The sequence below is a fragment of the Coregonus clupeaformis genome, unplaced genomic scaffold (assembly GCF_020615455.1).
Source record: "Coregonus clupeaformis isolate EN_2021a unplaced genomic scaffold, ASM2061545v1 scaf0001, whole genome shotgun sequence".
In the NCBI taxonomy this organism is placed as follows: domain Eukaryota; kingdom Metazoa; phylum Chordata; class Actinopteri; order Salmoniformes; family Salmonidae; genus Coregonus; species Coregonus clupeaformis.
This window is the reverse complement of record NW_025533456.1, coordinates 3,567,501-3,588,640: the sequence shown is the minus strand read 5'-3', so window position 1 is coordinate 3,588,640 and position 21,140 is coordinate 3,567,501. Positions and strand designations below refer to the sequence as shown.

Here is a 21,140-nt window from a genome sequence, read left to right as displayed (position 1 = left end):
CTGTTTTTGGTTTGATTAAGTTATAATCGTCACAGTGAGAACAACATCCAGTCACAGAGTTAGTGTATTTAAAAAAAAAACGTATTTGTTACCCCTTTTTCTCCCCAACTTCGTGATATCCAATTGGTAGTTACACTCTTGTCCCATCGCTGCAACTCCCGTATGGACTCGGAAGAGGCGAAGGTCAAGAGCCATGCGTCCTCCGAAACACGACCCTGCCAAGCAGCACTGCTTCTTGACACACTGCTCGCTTAACCCGGAAGCCAGCCACACCAATGTGTCGGAGGAAACACCGTACAACTGATGACCGAAGTCAGCGTGCATGTGCCAGGCCCGCCACAAGGAGTCGCTAGAGCGCGATAGGACATCCCGGCCGACCAAACCCTCCCTTACCCGGACGACGCTGGGCCAATTGTGCGCCGCCTCATGGGTCTCCCGGTCGCGGCCGGCTGTGACACAGCCTGGGATCGAACCCGGGAGGCCCTTACCGTGTATACGTCAATACTATTTTCAAAGGCAACCCGGAACATATCCCAGTACGCGTGATCAAAACAATCTTGAAGCATAGATTCCGATTGGTCAGACCAACGTTGAACAGTCCTTACCACGGGTACTACCTGCCTGCTGTGTAGACTTTTATTCAGGCTTATGTGAACTGTTATAACTTAATTTATTAGAGGTTGCCATACTGAGGTGTAGAGATGTTATTACTATGTATAGTGTTATAACTTAATTAATAAGGGGTTGCCATACTGAGGTGTAGAGGTATCCATCGCTGTTCATCCCAATGTAGAGCCCTGTCTTAGTGCTCTGGATGGCTACTATCCTCAGGCCCACAGGAATCAAGTTGAACTGCACTGCAAAACAGACACAAGGGAGGAAAATATAGAGGGGGAGGGGAGAGTGAAGGAAGGAAGGAAATAGAGAGGTGTTAGAGCAGTCTGTTTCTTTCTAAAACATTCTCAGTGAACTGAACTCACAGTGTTTGGAAAACACAATTAGAGCCTCCTCTCGTTTCATTCCTACCTCCGTCCATCAGAGAAAAAAGAGAGGAAGAAAGGCAGAAGTTTAAGAACAATAAAGCCTTGCTGTTCCACCTGGGGGTCAGAGAGACCAGGAAGTGAAATAGAGAGAGATAAAGAGATAAAGACAGAGGGGGGAAAGGAGAGTGTGAGAGAGAGAGAGGAGAGAGAGATAAAGAGGGAAAGATAGAGAGAGAGAGAGAGAGAGAGAGAGAGAGAGAGAGAGAGAGAGAGAGAGAGAGAAACCGAGAAATTAGAGAGCAAGAGGAGAAAGAGTATGAAAGAAGGAGAGAGAGAACAGAAGGCTTTAAGCCTCTGGAATTCATCACAGAGTGAAACCTGCTTGATTTAATCTTTAACAACACTGTAAACGCCACTTTCTTTCTCCTTTCCCACTTAATTTTTTCTCTGTGGGATACTTTGGGATTTTGGCAGGATCCGGCACCTCTCCGTTTTGGACTGTTTCGTTCCGGAACCTATTTGGCCGGATCCGGTACCTATACATGAGGAAAATAAATCACTGTTGACAATGAAACAATTATAATAAAAGCGACCAGAGTTCATTCGAGTTGCCTCCTCATTAATTATCCTGCCCCCTAAAATATGTAATGTGAAAACGTAGATTTTCAGCCCGTGCCTGATATTCTAAGAATTCATTAGTTTTGGGCCAGCCTGGGCTTATGGTTTGCGCAACATTATTGCCTGTATCGCTCTCAGAACTAGATTGAGATTCATTTTCTATGATCTCTCTCCCTCTCTCTGCTAGACATGAGCCTGTAACTCTCATCTCGCCAGCATTGCACCTCATAATTTGTTTCCTTATAGAATCATAGCCATGGGAGGAGCTGCAGCACCCCTGATTAATTGAAATCGATTTGCCAAAGTTATAGAATTACTGCTGTCTGTTCAGAAATAAATGAAATAATTCAGAATACTACTCCAGGAGTAGGCCTATAATTTTGCCACAGAGGATCAATAGCTTCTAGATGTGGATTGTGTTTATGTAGACCAATAACAAGGCCTATAGCCGGAAATGCTCTGCAAATCTGGCAGTGAACAGCATGCAGCCAAAACTAGCCTTTTGCAATATTTCAAATACAATCACGGGAAAACAGGTTGGAAAGCAAATGGCTCCTACTTAAAAGAGAAAACTCTAATCTGACTGTAGGCTACCAAAATATTTTATCAACTTCCAAATAGGCCTATTGAGAAAACATTGTTTTACAAAGTAAAACAAGAGATAGGCTTTTGGCACGAGAGTGTCGGCCATCGCCGGCTAGTGAGCTGTGCATCATTGGGTGAGTCAGTGAAAGTGGAAAGCTTTTCTAGGACTATAATTTCCTCCTCATATTGTACAATATATGTCTCCACACATCTATGCCTAGGCTATTGATGGATTCAAGACAAGGTTGTTTTTATTGATCTCAGATTCTCAGTTTGTCAGTGTCAAAGTAGCCTGTCATTTAGATAATTTGTGTAGTAGTCTGCTAAAGTCTCCAGTCATTTAAAATTACGTAGAATTGCATGAAATGTGTTTATAAAAGGCCAAGTTCTTCCTGGACCCAAGTACATCATTTTTTCCCCATGTGTGCAACTTCTGTAAGTGCCTCGACTCTAATGCTCTATGCCACTATGCAAATGCAATGATATGCATGCACTGCTTTATTATGAAGGTGATTTTTTTTTCTCATGCGTTCCGGTACCTCAGAGCACCCCAGGTCAACCTCCTCTCGTGCAGCAGCTGTTACCATAGATGTTGTTACCATAGACTTCCAGTCATTGCGTTAACGCTAGATAGCAACTTCCTTCAAACTGCAGGCAGAGATATAAAATGGTATCCACGAGTGCATCTGGCTCTGGGGAAGTAGACAAAGGGCTTCATTGCCAAAATCCCGAAGTATCCCTTTAATGCAGTTCAGTGTATCTCCTCTATTCTGAACCTTGCATTGTGTGTGTGTCTGTCCTCTCTCATCATCAGGGAGTCTTGAACGTGAGCACAGTGTACCCTCTGTGTGGGGGGATATACAGTTTAAGTCGGAAGTTTACATACACTTAGAGTCACTAAAACTCGTTTTTCAACCACTCCACAAATTTCTTGTTAACAAATTATAGTTTTGGCAAGTCGGTTAGGACATCTACTTTGTGCATGACACAAGTCATGTTTCCAACAATTGTTTACAGACAGATTATTTCACTTATAATTCACTGTATCACAATTCCAGTGGGTCAGAAGTTTACATACACTAAGTTGACGGTGCCTTTAAACAGCTTGGAAAATTCCAGAAAATTATGTCATGGCTTTAGAAGCTTCTGATAGGCTAATTGACATAATTTGAGTAAATTGGAGGTGTACCTGTGGATTTATTTCAAGGCCTACCTTCAAACTCAGTGCCTCTTTGCTTGACATCATGGGAAAATCAAAAGAAATCAGCCAAGACCTCAGAAGAAAAATGGTAGACCTCCACAAGTCTGGTTCATCCTTGGGAGCAATTTCCAAACGCCTGAAGGTACCACGTTCATCTGTACAAACAATAGTACGCAAGTATAAACACCATGGGACCACGCAGCCGTCATACTGCTCAGGAAGGAGACGCGTTCTGTCTCCTAGAGATGAACGTACTTTGGTGCGAAAAGTGCAAATCAATCCCAGAACAACAGCAAAGGACCTTGTGAAGATGCTAGATACAAACGTATCTATATCCACAGTAAAACAAGTTCTATATCAACATAACCTGAAAGGCCGCTCAGCAACGAAGAAGCCAATGCTCCAAAACCGCCATAAAAAAGACAGACTATGGTTTGCAACTGCACATGGGGACAAAGATCGTACTTTTTGGAAAAATATCCTCTGGTCTGATGAAACAAAAATAGAACTGTTAGGCCATAATGACCATCGTTATGTTTGGAGGAAAAAGGGGGTGCCTTGCAAGCCGAAGAACACCATACCAACCGTGAAGCACAGGGGTGGCAGCATCATGCTGTGGGGGTGCTTTGCTGCAGGAGGGACTGGTGCACTTCACAGAAATAGATGGCATCATGAGGAAAGAAAATTATGTGGATATATTGAAGCATCATCTCACAACATCAGTCAGGAAGTTAAAGCTTGGTCGCAAATGGGTCTTCCAAATGGACAATGACCCCAAGCATTCTTCCAAAGTTGTGGCAAAATGGCTTAAGGACAAAAAGTCAAGGTATTGGAGTGGCCATCACAAAGCCCTGACCTCAATCCTATAGAACATTTGTGGGCAGAACTGAAAAAGCGTGTGCGAGCAAGGAGGCCTACAAACCTGACTCAGTTACACCAGCTCTGTCAGGAAGAATGGGACAAAATTCACCCAACTTATTGTTGGAAGCTTGTGGAAGGCTACCCGAAACGTTTGACCCAAGTTAAACAATTTAAAGGCAATGCTACCAAATACTAATTGAGTGTATGTAAACTTCTGGCCCACTGGGAATGTGATGAAAGAAATACAATCTGAAATAAATCATTCTCTCTACTATTATTCTGACATTTCACATTCTTAAAATAAAGTGCTGATCCTAAGTGACCTAAGACAGGGAAGTTTTACTAGGATTAAATGTCAGGAATTGTGAAAAACTGAGTTTAAATGTATTTGGCTAAGGTGTATGTAAACTTCCGACTTCAACTGTACTAAGTAACATGTTAACGTGAGCGAAATTGACAAAACGCCCCTCGGCTTCACAACACTACGGGAGCCATGCAGATTTTAAACCGACGCCTGAAAGCATTACGGCGACCGCTGCCGTGACAAACAAAGCCCTCACTCACTGCCCTTGAAAGTTCTAAAAGGTCCCAAGAAACAAGCTAGGAGTAGTAGCTTTGAATAAGCCGCTCAATAGCCAGTAAAAACAAAACCAAAAAAACATGCGCAAGTATCAACCACCCATTGACCGCTCTCGTCTAATAGAGTTTTCTCTCTGAAAGAAAGAGAGTGATGAGGGGATAGGTGGTGAAAGAGTGCCCCCCCCGCCGTCTCTCTCCCTCTCTCCCTCTCCATCTCTCCCTCTTTCCATCTCTTTCTCTCCCTCTCCCTCTCCCCCACTCTCCATCTCTCCCTCTCTCCATCTCTCCCTCTCCATATCTCCCTCTCTCCCTCTCTCCATCTCCAGGCCAGGCTTTTATTTGTTATATCGATCCCTGAATCTCAATAGGCCATTTCGCAAATGAACATGGTGTCACTGAAGACCACAGAGAAGATGACAAATAGAAGAGCACCGTCTCTATCACACACACACACACTGAATATGTAATATCCCCTCCTCCCCATGGACTCTCCATAACCCTGGCCACTGCGACAGACAGCACACACAATCCTCTCTCTCTCTCTTTTCTCTCGCTCTCTCTCATCAAGACCCTTCTCTGACCGGTATCTCTCTTTCTGTCTCCCCTTCCCTCTCTTTTCTCCAATCTCTTTAACCATTTCTCCCACCATTCATTTGCTCTCTCTCTCTCTCTCTCTCTCTCTCTCTCTCTCTCTCCCACCCCTTCACCCATCCTTCCATCTCAGAGTGAGTGAGAGTTTGTCCTCCTTTCTCTCTTCATCAACGGTTTCTCTCTTATCGTCTAGGTTATACCACTCTCTGCGCAGTAGATAAATGGTCAGCCTGCCGTTTCGCTGTTTCCCTTCCTCTTCTCTTTTTTCCCCTCTTTCTTTCTCGAGATGCTTGGTGTGGCTCTGGGGAGACTGCTAGATTAATTAAAGTTGTTTGAGTGAGAGACGGAGGGAGGGCGAGAGAGAGCGCGAGAGAGTGAGTGAGAGAGAGAGAGAGAGAGAGAGAGAGAGAGAGAGAGAGAGAGAGAGAGAGAGACGGAGGGGGAGGGGGAGCGAGAGTGCGGAGATAGATAGGTGGTTTAGCCAAATCAATCCCAGCAAGTCAATTTGAAAGCTTGAGATCATCTACACAATAAATAAACAAGGAGAAAAACTACCAGGGAGAGAGGGATGGAGGAGAGGAGAGGGCATCAGTGGGCTTGTTGATGAGCAGGAGGCATGGACGGATGGCAGGAGAGATAGAGAGTAGGCATGGAGGAGAGGGAGGAAAGGTGATGGAGGGAAGGCGTGGAGATGGCATCAGTGGTCTTGTTGCTGTGATGTTGTTCTGCTTTGAGCCTTGCAGTGAGAACAGGATTAGCTGTCTGTGTCATGTATAGAGTTTAACACACGGCCAGGAAGTAGATGGACTACAAATAGATGGACTACAAGTAGATGGACTACTGGAAGTATAGCTTGTTCTCTACTTCCTATTTGGTAGGAGGGGTGGTAGAGAGGGGGGTGGCTGCATCTCAAATGACACTCTAGTTCCTCATGTAGAGTACTATGTTTGACACGAGCACTCAGGAATCAATTAATATAAGGATTTACGGATTACTTGAATGACATAAGATTGATTACTTTTGTAGTGCCTATGATACTAGTGAGTCCTTCTCCTATTCCTATAGCAGTGTTTTTCTCCATGTTTTTCATATAGGATGGGTTCCAAATGGCACCCTATTTCCTATGGGCCTGGTCAAAAGTAGTTTGTTATTGAAGTACTGTGTAATGCTCTTCTGATGTTTATTAGCCCTACCTGGCTGTCCACTCATCTCTCATCGCCATGACGATGCTACTTTAAGGGACTAACGTTAGCTGGATGGCTGACAATAAGTTTCAGCTCACTCCAACATCATTACATTTACATTTACATTTACGTCATTTAGCAGACGCTCTTATCCAGAGCGACTTACAAATAGGTGCATTCACCTTATAGCCAGTGGGATAACCACTTTACAATGTTTTTTTTTTTGGGGGGTTGGTTGGGGTAAGGGGGGGTAGAAGGATTACTTTATCCTATCCCAGGTATTCCTTAAAGAGGTGGGGTTTCAAATGTCTCCGGAAGGTGGTGAGTGACTCCGCTGTCCTGGCGTCGTGAGGGAGCTTGTTCCACCATTGGGGTGCCAGAGCAGCGAACAGTTTTGACTGGGCTGAGCGGGAACTATGCTTCCGCAGAGGAAGGGAGCCAGCAGGCCAGAGGTGGATGAACGCAATGCCCTCGTTTGGGTGTAGGGACTGATCAGAGCCTGAAGGTACGGAGGTGCCGTTCCCCTCACAGCTCCGTAGGCAAGCACCATGGTCTTGTAGCAGATGCGAGCTTCAACTGGAAGCCAGTGGAGTGTGCGGAGGAGCGGGGTGATGTGAGAGAACTTGGGAAGGTTGAACACCAGACGGGCTGCGGCATTCTGGATGAGTTGTAGGGGTTTAATGGCACAGGCAGGGAGCCCAGCCAACAGCGAGTTGCAGTAATCCAGACGGGAGATGACAAGTGCCTGGATTAGGACCTGTGCCGCTTCCTGTGTAAGGCAGGGTCGTACTCTCCGAATGTTGTAGAGCATGAACCTACAGGATCGGGTCACCGCCTTGATGTTAGCGGAGAACGACAGGGTGTTGTCCAGGGTCACGCCAAGGCTCTTCGCACTCTGGGAGGAGGACACAACGGAGTTGTCAACCGTGATGGCGAGATCATGGAACAGGCAGTCCTTCCCCGGGAGGAAGAGCAGCTCCGTCTTGCCAAGGTTCAGCTTGAGGTGGTGATCCGTCATCCATACTGATATGTCTGCCAGACATGCAGAGATGCGATTCGCCACCTGGTTATCGGAAGGGGAAAGGAGAAGATTAGTTGTGTGTCGTCAGCGTAGCAATGATAGGAGAGGCCATGTGAGGATATGACAGAGCCAAGTGACTTGTTGTATAGCGAGAATAGGAGAGGGCCTAGAACTGAGCCCTGGGGGACACCAGTGGTGAGAGCACGTGGTGCGGAGACAGCTTCTCGCCACGCCACTTGGTAGGAGCGACCGGTCAGGTAGGGACGCAATCCAAGAGTGAGCCGCGCCGGAGATGCCCAGCTTGGAGAGGGTGGAGAGGAGGATCTGATGGTTCACAGTATCAAAGGCAGCAGACAGGTCTAGAAGGACAAGAGCAGAGGAGAGAGAGTTAGCTTTAGCAGTGCGGAGAGACTCCGTGACACAGAGAAGAGCAGTCTCAGTTGAATGACCAGTCTTGAAACCTGACTGGTTTGGATCAAGAAGGTCATTCTGAGAGAGATAGCAAGAGAGTTGGCTAAAGACGGCACGCTCAATAGTTTTGGAGAGAAAAGAAAGAAGGGATACTGGTCTGTAGTTGTTGACATCAGAGGGATCGAGTGTTGGTTTTTTGAGAAGGGGTGCAACTCTCGCTCTCTTGAAGACGGAAGGGACATAGCCAGCGGTCAAGGATGAGTTGATCAGCGAGGTGAGGTAAGGGAGAAAGTCACCGGAGATGGTCTGGAGAAGAGAGGAGGGGATAGGGTCAAGCGGGCAGGTTGTTGGGCGGCCTGCCGTCACAAGTCGCAAGATTTTATCTGGAGAGAGAGGGGAGAAAGAAGTCAAAGCATAGGGTAGGGAAGTGTGAGCAGGACCAGCAGTGTCATTTGACTTAACAAACGAGGATCGGATGTCGTCAACCTTCTTTTCAAAATGGTTGACGAAGTCATCCACAGAGAGGGAGGAGGGGGGATTCAGCAGGGAGGAGAATGTGGCAAAGAGCTTCCTAGGGTTAGAGGCAGATGCTTGGAATTTAGAGTGGTAGAAAGTGGCCTTAGCAGCAGAAACAGATGAAGAAAATGTAGAGAGGAGGGAGTGAAAAGATGCCAGGTCCGCAGGGAGTCTAGTTTTCTTCCATTTCCGCTCAGCTGCCCGGAGCTCTGTTCTGTGAGCTCGCAATGAGTCATCAAGCCACGGAGCTGGAGGGGAGGACCGAGCCGGCCGGGAGGATAGGGGACATAGAGAGTCAAAGGATGCAGAAAGGGAGGAGAGGAGGGTTGAGGAGGCAGAATCAGGAGATTGGAGGGAGAAGGATTGAGCAGAGGGAAGAGATGATAGGATGGAAGAGGAGAGAGTAGCGGGAGAGAGAGAGCGAAGGTTGCGACGGCGCATTACCATCTGTGTAGGGGCAGAGTGAGTAGTGTTGGAGGAGAGGGAGAGAGAAAAGGATACAAAGTAGTGGTCGGAGACATGGAGGGGAGTTGCAGTGAGATTAGTAGAACAACAGCATCTAGTAAAGATGAGGTCAAGCGTATTGCCTGCCTTGTGAGTAGGGGGGGACGGTGAGAGGGTGAGGTCAAAAGAGGAGAGGAGTGGAAAGAAGGAGGCAGAGAAAAAATTAGTAAATGTAGACGTAGGGAGGTTGAAATCCCCCAGAACTGTGAGGGGTGAGCCATCCTCAGGAAAGGAACTTATCAAGGCGTCAAGCTCATTGATGACCTCTCCAAGGGAACCTGGAGGGCGATAGATGACAAGGATATTAAGCTTAAATGGGCTAGTGACTGTGACAGCATGGAATTCAAATGAGGAGATAGACAGATGGGTCAGGGGAAAAATTGAGAATGTCCACTTGGGAGAGATGAGGATTCCTGTGCCACCACCCCGCTGACCAGATGCTCTCGGGGTATGCGAGAACACATGGTCAGACGAGGAGAGAGCAGTAGGAGTAGCAGTGTTTTCAGTGGTAATCCATGTTTCCGTCAGCGCCAAGAAGTCGAGGGACTGGAGGGTAGCATAGGCTGAGATGAACTCTGCCTTGTTGGCAGCAGAACGGCAGTTCCAGAGGCTGCCTGAGACCTGGAACTCCACGTGGGTGGTGCGTGCAGGGACCACCAGGTTAGAGAGGCAGCAGCCACGCGGTGTGAGGCGTTTGTGTAGCCTGTGCGGAGAGGAGAGAACAGGGATAGGCAGAGGCATAGTTGACAGGCTGCAGCAGATGGCTACAATAATGCAGAGGAGATCGGAATGAAATGAACTAAACATCTAGGAAAGGAGAGAGTGGGGCCTCCCTCACCACAACTCTCAAATATAACTCTCCCAACTTCCACCTCAGAAACTATAATTGTTGGAAACTACAGCGGTTCAATGTTTTCTACGAATAGACTAACTTAGTTTATTCAGCTAGCTAACTAGGTGCAGTATTATTCCGTGAAAATCGTCCGGGCACCTAGTCATAAGACGCCACAGCCAGCTAGCATGCCGGACTCCCAACAACACGGTTTAGCGCCAATACTCGGCCACAACAAACCACCAGTGTATCAACACGCAAGCAGATCGTTCGTGTCCGTGTCTAACGTTGTGGGTTAGTCCCGACAGCTTGAGCGAGTCCGTCATCAACTTATTCAGCCAGTTAGTTAGCTAGAATAGTTAGCAAACTAGCTAGCCATTGCATTCAGACAAAGAAGAACCCCTCCTTTCACGGCACGAACACACAGAGAGAGCCAAACTAACGTTAACTAGTCACCCATGTCCCGAATTCCTTGAACGACTCGGGCTATCAATATGTAAAAAACAAAACACAAATGTAGGTTATGACTTACCCCTAGCAGCTACTGTTAGCTAGCCAAGTGCAAAGCTAGCCACTGAATTGACTCAGCCAGTTCGCGTCTGTTCACTCGGTCGTTCCAGCTATTGTTTACTAGTAGCTATCCAGGTAGCAACAAGCTAGCTAAATTTCAAGCACAGTAGCCACTTGCTACCTACCGTTAACGGTTCAGACAATGAGGTTAGAAAACAGCTGAATGGTAGGCAATTATTGTATGTAATTATTGTAGGCAGCCAGCTGGCGTAATTACAGGCACTCTCAGGCGTGAAACAACTATCCCGTTGCTAATAGCTACTCGCCAGCTAGTCCAGGTGGTGGGTTAGCTAGCTAGCTTCGTGCTACACCGGGCACAGCCAAATACAATACTAACCTACAATAATTACATACAACAACCCACGATAACTACCTACAATACCTAACTACAATCTAAATACATAGTTTAAGCCTTACTCGACAAAGCCCAAGCTATGTATAAAGCCAAGCTTACCCGACGCCAAGCTTACCCGACGACCTCCTCCTTCGATGGCGCACTTCTCTGGCTTCCTTCTCTTTTTCTCATCACTCAACCAATCAGAGCAACAGATCGAGAGGAAGGGGATAGGGGTCACAAGAAGTCAAATAATGTAGAGACCACCAGGCATCTATCCTCTGCCTATACACTATTCCTCTTTATTTATTATTTTCTCAATTCCTCTCTATGACCATCCTTCTCTCTCTCTCTCTCTCTCTCTCTCTCTCTCTCTCTCTCTCTCTCTCTCTCTCTCTCTCTCTCTCTCTCTCTCTCTCTCTCTCTCTCTCTCTCTCTGTATTTAACCTACTCTATTCCTTCAGTGTTGATTCACCTCTTAACCTACTCTATTCCTTCAGTGTTGATTCACCTCTCTCTGTATTTAACCTACTCTATTCCTTCAGTGTTGATTCACCTCTCTCTAGTTCTCTCCTCCCTGGTTTATTCTCTTCTCTCTCTCTTTGATTCTACCTTCTGTGAAACTCCTACACTCATTTTTCTCCATCTTGTTCTACATCCTAATTTCTCAGTACCCCTTCTCTTTCTTCCCTCTCTCTTTCTCTCTTTCTGTACTTCTCTGTCTCCCTGACTCTCTCTTTCACTCAGACTCTCTCTTTCACTCTCTGTCTCCTCTCACACTGTCCCTTGATCCCACCACCCTGTCTCATCCTCACACACCCTCTCTCTTTCTCTGTCTCTCTCTCTCTGTCTCTCTCTCTCTGTCTCTCTCTCTTTGTCTCTCTCTCTGTCACCCGCTCCCTTCATCAGACTGTAGCCTATGAAGTGCATTTCAATGCTTTCAATATATCGCATGCCTTTCCTTTCCTTGAGTGCTGCTATCTTTGTTCAAAGTTTTGATGCTTTTCCTTTTAAGTCTTTCAAAGTTTCTCCTTGTCTTGTCTGTCTGATGAATAAAGATAGCTATTAACGACTGTAATACTGAAGAGAAGTGTGTGTGTGTGTGTGTGTGTGTGTGTGTGTGTGTGTGTGTGTGTGTGTGTGTGTGTGTGTGTGTGTGTGCGTGCATGCGTGTGTGTGTGTGTGTGATCGAGTTACTGAAGGGAGGATGTCAGACCAGACCAATCCCTGAACTGAAAGAGATGAATAACGATTTTCAGAAGCAGTAATTGGAGGGGATAAAAGTGCAGGGAATCAAGCTGACTGGTCCTTATGGCTTTCCGATGGGATGTCCACACAAAAGTCAATTTCTCCTCTGCCCCTGTCGAGATGGATTGAGATTTTCAAAGCAGGCCAAATCCACAGTCTTCTTTTCATCTTCCTCTGCTACTCTCTGGATCTATGTTTCCGTTTTTTTCTCTGCCTCTCAATAAACTAATCTCACAACCTCTCACCCTCCCTGTCTCTCTTTCTTCTGTTTCTCTCTGTCTCACTTTCTTTTTCTTTCTCTCCATTTAATTTCCCGGTCTGTTTCAAATAAAATAAAATAAAATTGTATTTGTCACATGCGCCGAATACAACAGGTGTAGACCTTCCAGTGAAACGCTTACTTACAAGCCCTTAACCAACAATGCAGTTTTAAGAAAGAATACCAAAAGAAAAATCACTAATAAATACAATATAAAATAATACAAAATAAAAGTAACTAATAATTAAAGAGCAGAGTAAAAATAACAATAACGATGAGAATGGGGGCGTGCTCGGTCCTCTTCTTTTTCCTGTAGTCCACAATCATCTCCTTTTGTCTTGATCACATTGAGGGAGAGGTTGTTGTCCTGGCACCACACGGCCAGGTCTCTGACCTCCTCCCTATAGGCTGTCTCGTCGTTGTCGGTGATCAGGCCTACCACTGTTGTGTCATCGGCAAACTTAATGATGGTGTTGGAGTCGTGCCTGGTCATGCAGTCATGAGTGAACAGGGAGTACAGGAGGGGACTGAGCACGCACCAATGAGGGGACCCCTGTTGAGGATCAGCGTTTCGGATGTGTTGTTACCTACCCTTACCACCTGGGAGCGGCCCGTCAGGAAGTCCAGGATCCAGTTGCAGAGGGAGGTGTTTAGTCCCAGGGTCCTTAGCTTAGTGATGAGCTTTGAGGGCACTATGGTGTTGAACGCTGAGCTGTAGTCAATGAATAGCATTCTCACATAGGTATTCCTTTTGTCCAGGTGTGAAAGGGCAGTGTGGAGCGCAATAGAGATTGCATCATCTGTGGATCTGTTGGGGCGGTATGCAAATTGGAGTGGGTCTAGGGTTTCTGGGATAATTGTCAATGGCTGATGTGGATGTGGTGTTGGAGTCAGGCGCAGGACACAGAAGCTTTAGTCCAACAGACTTTACTTGTAGACACACGACAATACAAAGTAACGGGCCTCAACAACAACGGAGGCGAGCGATTACGCATACAGTGCGCAAATTCACAAAATACAAAAGAATACGCAAATAGTGCGTCCGTACTCTAAATACAGTGGGGGAAAAAAGTATTTAGTCAGCCACCAATTGTGCAAGTTCTCCCTCTTAAAAAGATGAGAATCCAGAAAATCACATTGTAGGATTTTTAATGAATTTATTTGCAAATTATGGTGGAAAATAAGTATATGGTCACCTACAAACAAGCAAGATTTCTGGCTCTCACAGACCTGTAACTTCTTCTTTAAGAGGCTCCTCTGTCCTCCACCCATTACCTGTATTAATGGCACCTGTTTGAACTTGTTATCAGTATAAAAGACACCTGTCCACAACCTCAAACAGTCACACTCCAAACTCCACTATGGCCAAGACCAAAGAGCTGTCAAAGGACACCAGAAACAAAATTGTAGACCTGCACCAGGCTGGGAAGACTGAATCTGCAATAGGTAAGCAGCTTGGTTTGAAGAAATCAACTGTGGGAGCAATTATTAGGAAATGGAAGACATACAAGACCACTGATAATCTCCCTCGATCTGGGGCTCCACGTAAGATCTCACCCCGTGGGGTCAAAATGATCACAAGAACGGTGAGCAAAAATCCCAGAACCACACGGGGGGACCTAGTGAATGACCTGCAGAAGCTGGGACCAAAGTAACAAAGCCTACCATCAGTAACACACTATGCCGCCAGAGACTCAAATCCTGCAGTGCCAGACGTGTCCCCCTGCTTAAGCCAGTACATGTCCAGGCCCGTCTGAAGTTTGCTAGAGTGCATTTGGATGATCCAGAAGAGGATTGGGAGAATGTCATATGGTCAGATGAAACCAAAATATAACTTTTTGGTAAAAACTCAACTCGTCGTGTTTGGAGGACAAAGGATGCTGAGTTGCATCCAAAGAACACCATACCTACAGTGAAGCATGGGGGTGGAAACATCATGCTTTTGGGCTGTTTTTCTGCAAAGGGACCAGGACGACTGATCCGTGTAAAGGAAAGAATTAATGGGGCCATGTATTGTGAGATTTTGAGTGAAAACCTCCTTCCATCAGCAAGGGCATTGAAGATGAAACGTGGCTGGGTCTTTCAGCATGACAATGATCCCAAACACACCGCCCGGGCAACGAAGGAGTGGCTTCGTAAGAAGCATTTCAAGGTCCTGGAGTGGCCTAGCCAGTCTCCAGATCTCAACCCCATAGAAAATCTTTGGAGGGGAGTTGAAAGTCTGTGTTGCCCAGCGACAGCCCCAAAACATCACTGCTCTAGAGGAGATCTGCATGGAGGAATGGGCCAAAATACCAGCAACAGTGTGTGAAAACCTTGTGAAGACTTACAGAAAACGTTTGACCTGTGTCATTGCCAACAAAGGGTATATAACAAAGTATTGAGAAACTTTTGTTATTGACCAAATACTTATTTTCCACCATAATTTGCAAATAAATTCATAAAAAATCCTACAATGTGATTTTCTGGATTTTTTTTCTCATTTTGTCTGTCATAGTTGACGTGTACCTATGATGAAAATTACAGGCCTCTCTCATCTTTTTAAGTGGGAGAACTTGCACAATTGGTGGCTGACTAAATACTTTTTTCCCCACTGTACATGAGAGCAAAAATCACAATACCTACGGACAGGCGGAACAATTACACACAACTAACTACAAACAAAACGAGAAACTTATAGGGGACATAATGAACACTAAAAGGAAACAGGTGTACAAGGAAGACAAAACCAAACAAACATCGATAACATACAATGGTGGCAGCTAGTACTCCGGGGACGACGAACGCCGAAGCCTGCCCGAGCAAGGAGGAGGAGCAGCCTCAGCCGAAACCGTGACAATAATGGTGTTGATGTGAGCCATGACCAGCCTTTCAAAGCACTTCATGGTTACAGATGTGAGTGCTATGGGTCGGTAGTCATTTAGGCAGGTTTCCTTGGTGTCCTGGTAATCCGTCTGGCCCTGCGGCCTTGTGAATGTTGACCTGTTTAAAGGTCTTACTCACATCGGCTACGGCGAGCGTGATCACACAGTCGTCCAGAACAGCTGATGCTCTCATGCATGTTTCAGTGTTACTTGCCTCGAAGCGAGCATATAAGTAATTTAGCTCATGTCACTGGGTAGGCTGGTGTCACTGGGCAGCTCGCGGCTGTGCTTCCCTTTGTAGTCTGTAATAGTTTGCAAGCCCTGCCACATCCGACAAGTGTCGGAGCCGGTGTGGTACGATTCGATCTTAGTCCTGTATTGACACTTTGCCTGTTTGATGGTTCGTCTGAGGGCATAGCGGGATTTCTTATAAGCTTCCGGGTTAGAGTCCTACTTCTTCAAAGCGGCAGCTCTACCCTTTAGCTCAGTCCGGATGTTGCCTGTAATCCATGGCTTCTGGTTGGGGTATGTACGTACAGTCACTGTGGGGACGACGTCATCGATGCACTTATTGATGAAGCCAGTGACTGATGTGGTGTACTCCTCAATGCCATCGGAAGAATCCCGGAACATATTCCAGTCTGTGCTAGCAAAACAGTCCTGTAGCTTAGCATCTGCTTCATCTGACCACTTTTTTTATTGACCGAGTCACTGGTGCTTCCTGCTTTAGTTTTTGCTTGTAAGTATAGAATTATGGTCAGATTTGCTAAATGGAGGGCAAGGGAGAGCTTTGTACACGTCTCTGTGTGTGGAGTAAAGGTGGTCTAGAGTTTTTTTCCATCTGGTTGCACATTTAACATGCTGGTAGAAATTAGGTAAAATAGATTTAAGTTTCCCTGCATTAAAGTCCCCGGCCACTAGGAGCGCCGCCTCTGGATGAGCGTTTTCCTGTTTGCTTATGGCCGTATACAGTTAATGAGTGCGGTCTTAGTGCCAGCATCGGTTTGTGGTGGTAAATAGACAGCTACAAAGAATATAGCCTTTCTCTGTAGGTCGTGATAGTCCCTCCTCTACTGCTTCAGTATTAATGCATCCTCCCCCTCTCCTCCCCCTCTCCCCCTTTCTCCCTTTCCCCTTCCTTCTTCATGTATCTCAGGTGGGAGGTCTGGCTCTCTCGCACACACAGCCATGTCACAGTGGCAACCCACTGGTCAGTCCAGCTGGACAGAGAAGAGGTGTCCAAACTCTGGATTCTCCCTCCCTCCCTCTTTCCCTCTTTCCCTCCTCCCTCCCTCCCTCCCCTTTCCCTCATTACCCCTATTACATAACCCTCTGAAAGAGAGAGAGAGAGCGAGGGGGGGAGAGGAAGGAGCGAAAGAGCCAGCCTCTCTGACCTCCCACCAGAGGGGGGAGACACAGTGATTGAACGGCCATCAGTGGATCGCCAGCTGCTCCTTTGGCACCACAGTCCCTCCTCCCTTGTTCTCCTCCTTCTCTCATCTCTCATCCCTCCTTTCTCTCCCTCTTCCCTGTCTTCCCATCTGTTCCTCTGCTGTTTGTTCCTCTGCTCTCTTCCTTCCCTTCCTTCCTCAATTCCTCGTTGCCTAGGTGTAGGGATACTACTTACACACAGCACAATTGAGGCCCAGCTAGCACATTTGGTTCCTTGGAAGTTGGGGGAACGTCTGTTTTTGGTTTCCCATTGGCTCTGGGAATGAAGCCCTAAATGACCTGAGCAGTAAAACTGAACGTTTTTTAAACATTCTGAGAACGGAAGTGACAATGTTGCCGGTTCTGAGAACGTTTTACTGTGGCTCCCTGAAATGTTCCCTGGGAGGTTTTATTAATGTTCTGAGAAAGGAAATTCTAGGTTATTTGAAGGTCATTAAATAACGTTCTGAGAACATGTTTCAACAAGACTTTTAATAAAACTGCTAGCTTATTTTGGGTTAACTGTTTTGAACTCCAAGCACAGATAGTGCCCTCAAAGCTCATCACTAAGCTAAGGACCCTGACTAAACACCTCCCTCTGCAACTGGATCCTGGACTTCCTGACGGGCCGCCCCCAGGTGGCAAGGGTAGGCAACAACACATCTGCCACGCTGATCCTCAACATGGGGCCCCTCAGGGGTGCGTGCTTAGTCCCCTCCTGTACTCCCTGTTCACCCACGACTGTATGACCATGCACAACTCCAATACCATTATTAAGTTTGCCGACAACACAACGGTGGTAGAACTGATCACCGATAATGATGAGAGCCTACAGGGTGGAGGTCAGAGACCTGGCAGTGTGGTGATCGTGTACTACAGAAAAAGGGGGGCCGAGCACACCCCGATTCACATCGACGGGCTGTAGTGGAGCGGGTCGAGAGCTTTAAGTTCCTTGGCGTCCACATCATTAACAAACTATCATGGTCCAAACACACCAAGGCAGTCGTGAAGATGGCACGACAACGCCTATTCCCCATCAGGAGACTAAAAAGATTTGGCATGGGTCCTCAGATCCTCAAAAAGTTATACAGCTGCACCATCGAGAGCATCCTGACTGGTTGCGTCACCGCTTGGTATGGCAACTGCTCGGCATCCGACCGAGTCGCTTTGGATAAAAGCATCTGCTAAATGGCATATTATAATTATTATAATTATATAGGACTCGTTTTACTGTGGATATGGATACTTTTGTACCTATTTCCTCCAGCATCTTCACAAGGTTCTTTGCTGTTGTTCTGGGATTGATTTGCGCTTTTCGCACCAAAGTACGTTCATCTCTAGGAGACAGAACGCGTCTCCTTCCTGAGCGGTATGACGGCTGCGTGGTCCCATGGTGTTCATACTTGCGTACTATTGTTTGTACAGATGAACGTGGTACCTTCAGGCGTTTGGAAATTGCTCCCAAAGATGAACCAGACTTGTGGAGGTCTACATTTCTTTTCTGAGGTCCTGGCTGATTTCTTTAGATTTTCCCATGATATCAAGCAAAGAGGCACAGAGTTTGAAGGTAGGCCTTGAAATACATCCACAGGTACACCTCCAATTGACTCAAATGATGTCAATTAGCCTATCAGAAGCTTCTAAAGCCATGACATCATTTTCTGGAATTTTCCAAGCTGTTTAAAAGGCACAGTCAACTTAGTGTATGTAAACTTCTGACCCACTGGAATTGTGATACAGTGAATTATAAGTGAAATAATCTGTCTGTAAACAATTGTTGGAAAAATTACTTGTGTCATGCACAGTGTAGATGTCCTAACCGACTTGCCAAAACTATAGTTTGTTAACAAGAAATTTGTGAAGTGGTTGAAAAACGAGTTTTAATGACTCCAACCTAAGTGTATGTAAACTTCCGACTTCAACTGTACATGTACATATTACCTCAATTTACCTTGACTAACCTGTACCAAATACCTTGTACCCCTGCACATTACATTTTTACATTTTATATTTTAGTCATTTAGCAGACGCTCTTATCCAGAGCGACTTACAGTTAGTGAGTGCATACATTTTCATACATTGACTCAGTACTGGTACTCCCTGTATATAGCCTCATTATTGTTATTTAATTTTGTATATATTTTTTAGCAAATATTTTCTGACTTTAAAAAAAAATCTGCATTGTTGGTTAAGGGCTGTAAGTAAGCATTTCACGGTAAGATCTACACGTTGTATTCGGCACATGTGACAAATACAATTTCATTTGATTTGACAGATAGGACACATGGAAATTCTTTCGCTTAGGCATTAATCATACAAGCACATTCATTTATTTATTGTGGTATGGCATCAGTGATATTTGAACCAATGATTTTCTGTTCACTAATGATGGAATTAGTCCACGGCGCCACCAGGATGGAGCTAGCACGCCATGTTTTTTAAAACTCAAACAAAGCTTTTAATTTCAGTCTATTCAAATACAGTAGTGTAAAGTACTTAAGTAAAAAATACTTTAAAGTACTACTTAAGTTGGTTTTTTTGGTATCTGTACTTTACTTTACAATTTTTATTTTTGACTACTTTTACTTTTACTTCACTACATTCCTAAAGAAAATAATGTACTTTTTACTCCATACATTTTCCCTGACACCCAAAAGTACTTCTTACATTTTTAATTCTTACCTGGACAGGAAAATGGTCCAATTCACGCACTTATCAAGAGAACATCCCTGGTCATCTCTGCTGCCTCTGATCTGGCGGACTCACTAAACACAAATGCTTCGTTTGTAAATTATGTCTGAGTGTTGGAGTGTGCCCCTGGCTATCCGTAAATTTAAAAAACAAGAAAATTGTGCCGCTTGGTTTGCTTAATATAAGGAATTATAAATGATTTATACTTTTACTTTTGATACTTAAGTATATTTAAAACCAAATACTTTTAGACTTTTACTCAAGTAATATTTTACTGGGTCACTTTCGTTTTCACTTGAGTCATTTTCTATTACCGTATCTTTACTTTTACTCAAGTATGACAATTGGGTACTTTTTCCACCACTGTTCAAACAGACACCATTTCAAAGGAAACAATCAGTCATTAAAATCAGGTGTGGACAATTAGTGGGCGCGGCCAACACACCTGAACACACTTAACAAGATAGAGGATAGAGAGAGTTTTGTTGCAATGTATTCATAGGTTGCACCTCCTTCACGTCATGCCATTGTTATGAACTTTCTCAAGCTGCCCTCTGCCAGCGGCGCCATAGTGATGCTAAAAAGTTGTGATAAGCCCAGTCATTCTGGATGGAGGCTAACGGCTGTTTAGTTTGAATTACACTATAGTGTCCTGGAAATACGATGACATTGCTAAAGTAGGCTGAAATGTAGTAGGAAACAACTTTGCCATTTTTACATTTACATTTTAGTCATTTAGCAGACGCTCTTATCCAGAGCGACTTACATATTTTTTTTTATACTGGCCCCCCGTGGGAATCGAACCCACAACCCTGGCGTTGCAAACGCCATGCTCTATCAACTGAGCTACATCCCTGCCGGCCATTCCCTCCCCTACCCTGGGCCAATTGTGCGCCGCCCATGAGTCTCCCGGTCGCGGCCGGCGGCGACAGAGCCTGGATTCGAACCAGGATCTCTAGTGGCACAGTTAGCACTGCGATGCAGTGCCTTAGACCACTCAGGAGTACCCATCATTATCATGTCGTCAAATTTACTTTAGACAGATGACAATGTCGTCATTAGCTAGCAAAGTTTATGAAAAATAGCTAGCAATGCTAATTTGAGCTAGCAAAAATTTGGTGGTCTATCCTCAATCTTAGCTAGCTAGCTAACATTATACTCCATCTAAAGTCCATCTGGTGACTTCAAAATCATGGTTTTCCTACAAATTATTTGCCTCCTTTTGAAATGTAATTGTATTTCAGAGACACAGTAATGCCGTTTTTTTTTTTTTCTTTGTATTTTACCCCCTTTTGCTCCCCAATTTGATGATATCCAATTGCGATCTTGTAATGCACTTTTGATGAAATCTTCATAAGCACTCATATACAATGCGTTGAGTAGAATGCTCAGTCGGTTATCATTGTGACGAAACAAAACGTTTTCTGAATGTTCTGAAAACATGACTTTAAATAGAACCATCAGGAAACTTGTAGAAAATGTTATGCTGAAGTACTGAAATTCCCACAGAAGAACGTTGTTTCTTAACGTTCTCAGAACAATTTGAGAACATTACTTTAAATAGAACCATGAGAAAACAGTGTGCATGCGGAATTACTGAAATTCCCACCTAATACACATAAGGTTCTCAGAACGTTATGCGCTAGCTGGGTATCCTGCACCATTCCCAGAACGTTGTGGGAAGGTTGCATGTAAAATAACCACGCTTTCACCAAGCTCTAAGAAACCAGGTTCTCAGAACGTTACGTGCAAAAGTCATAGAGGAAGGAAGGAAGAAATCTCTCCTCTAGAGGAGAGCAGAGGTGTAGAAACAACACAGAGGTGATGGTGGTGGATGTATACCCCCATGCCCCCTTT

At 45.2% G+C, this 21,140-nt stretch overlaps 1 protein-coding gene across 2 annotated transcripts in view; it reads right to left on the bottom strand.

Moving 5' to 3' along the window:
• Window positions 1-538: 538 nt before the first annotated feature.
• LOC121554528 (fibroblast growth factor 11-like) overlaps window positions 539-21,140 on the bottom strand; it is an 82,498-nt gene continuing 61,896 nt past the window's right edge. For both annotated transcript variants that reach the window (XM_045212249.1, XM_045212250.1), the window contains one exon: window positions 539-857. In XM_045212249.1, coding sequence (XP_045068184.1) covers window positions 730-857 — 128 coding nt within the window. In that variant the 3' untranslated portion in view covers window positions 539-729. The remainder of the gene's footprint in view (window positions 858-21,140) is intronic.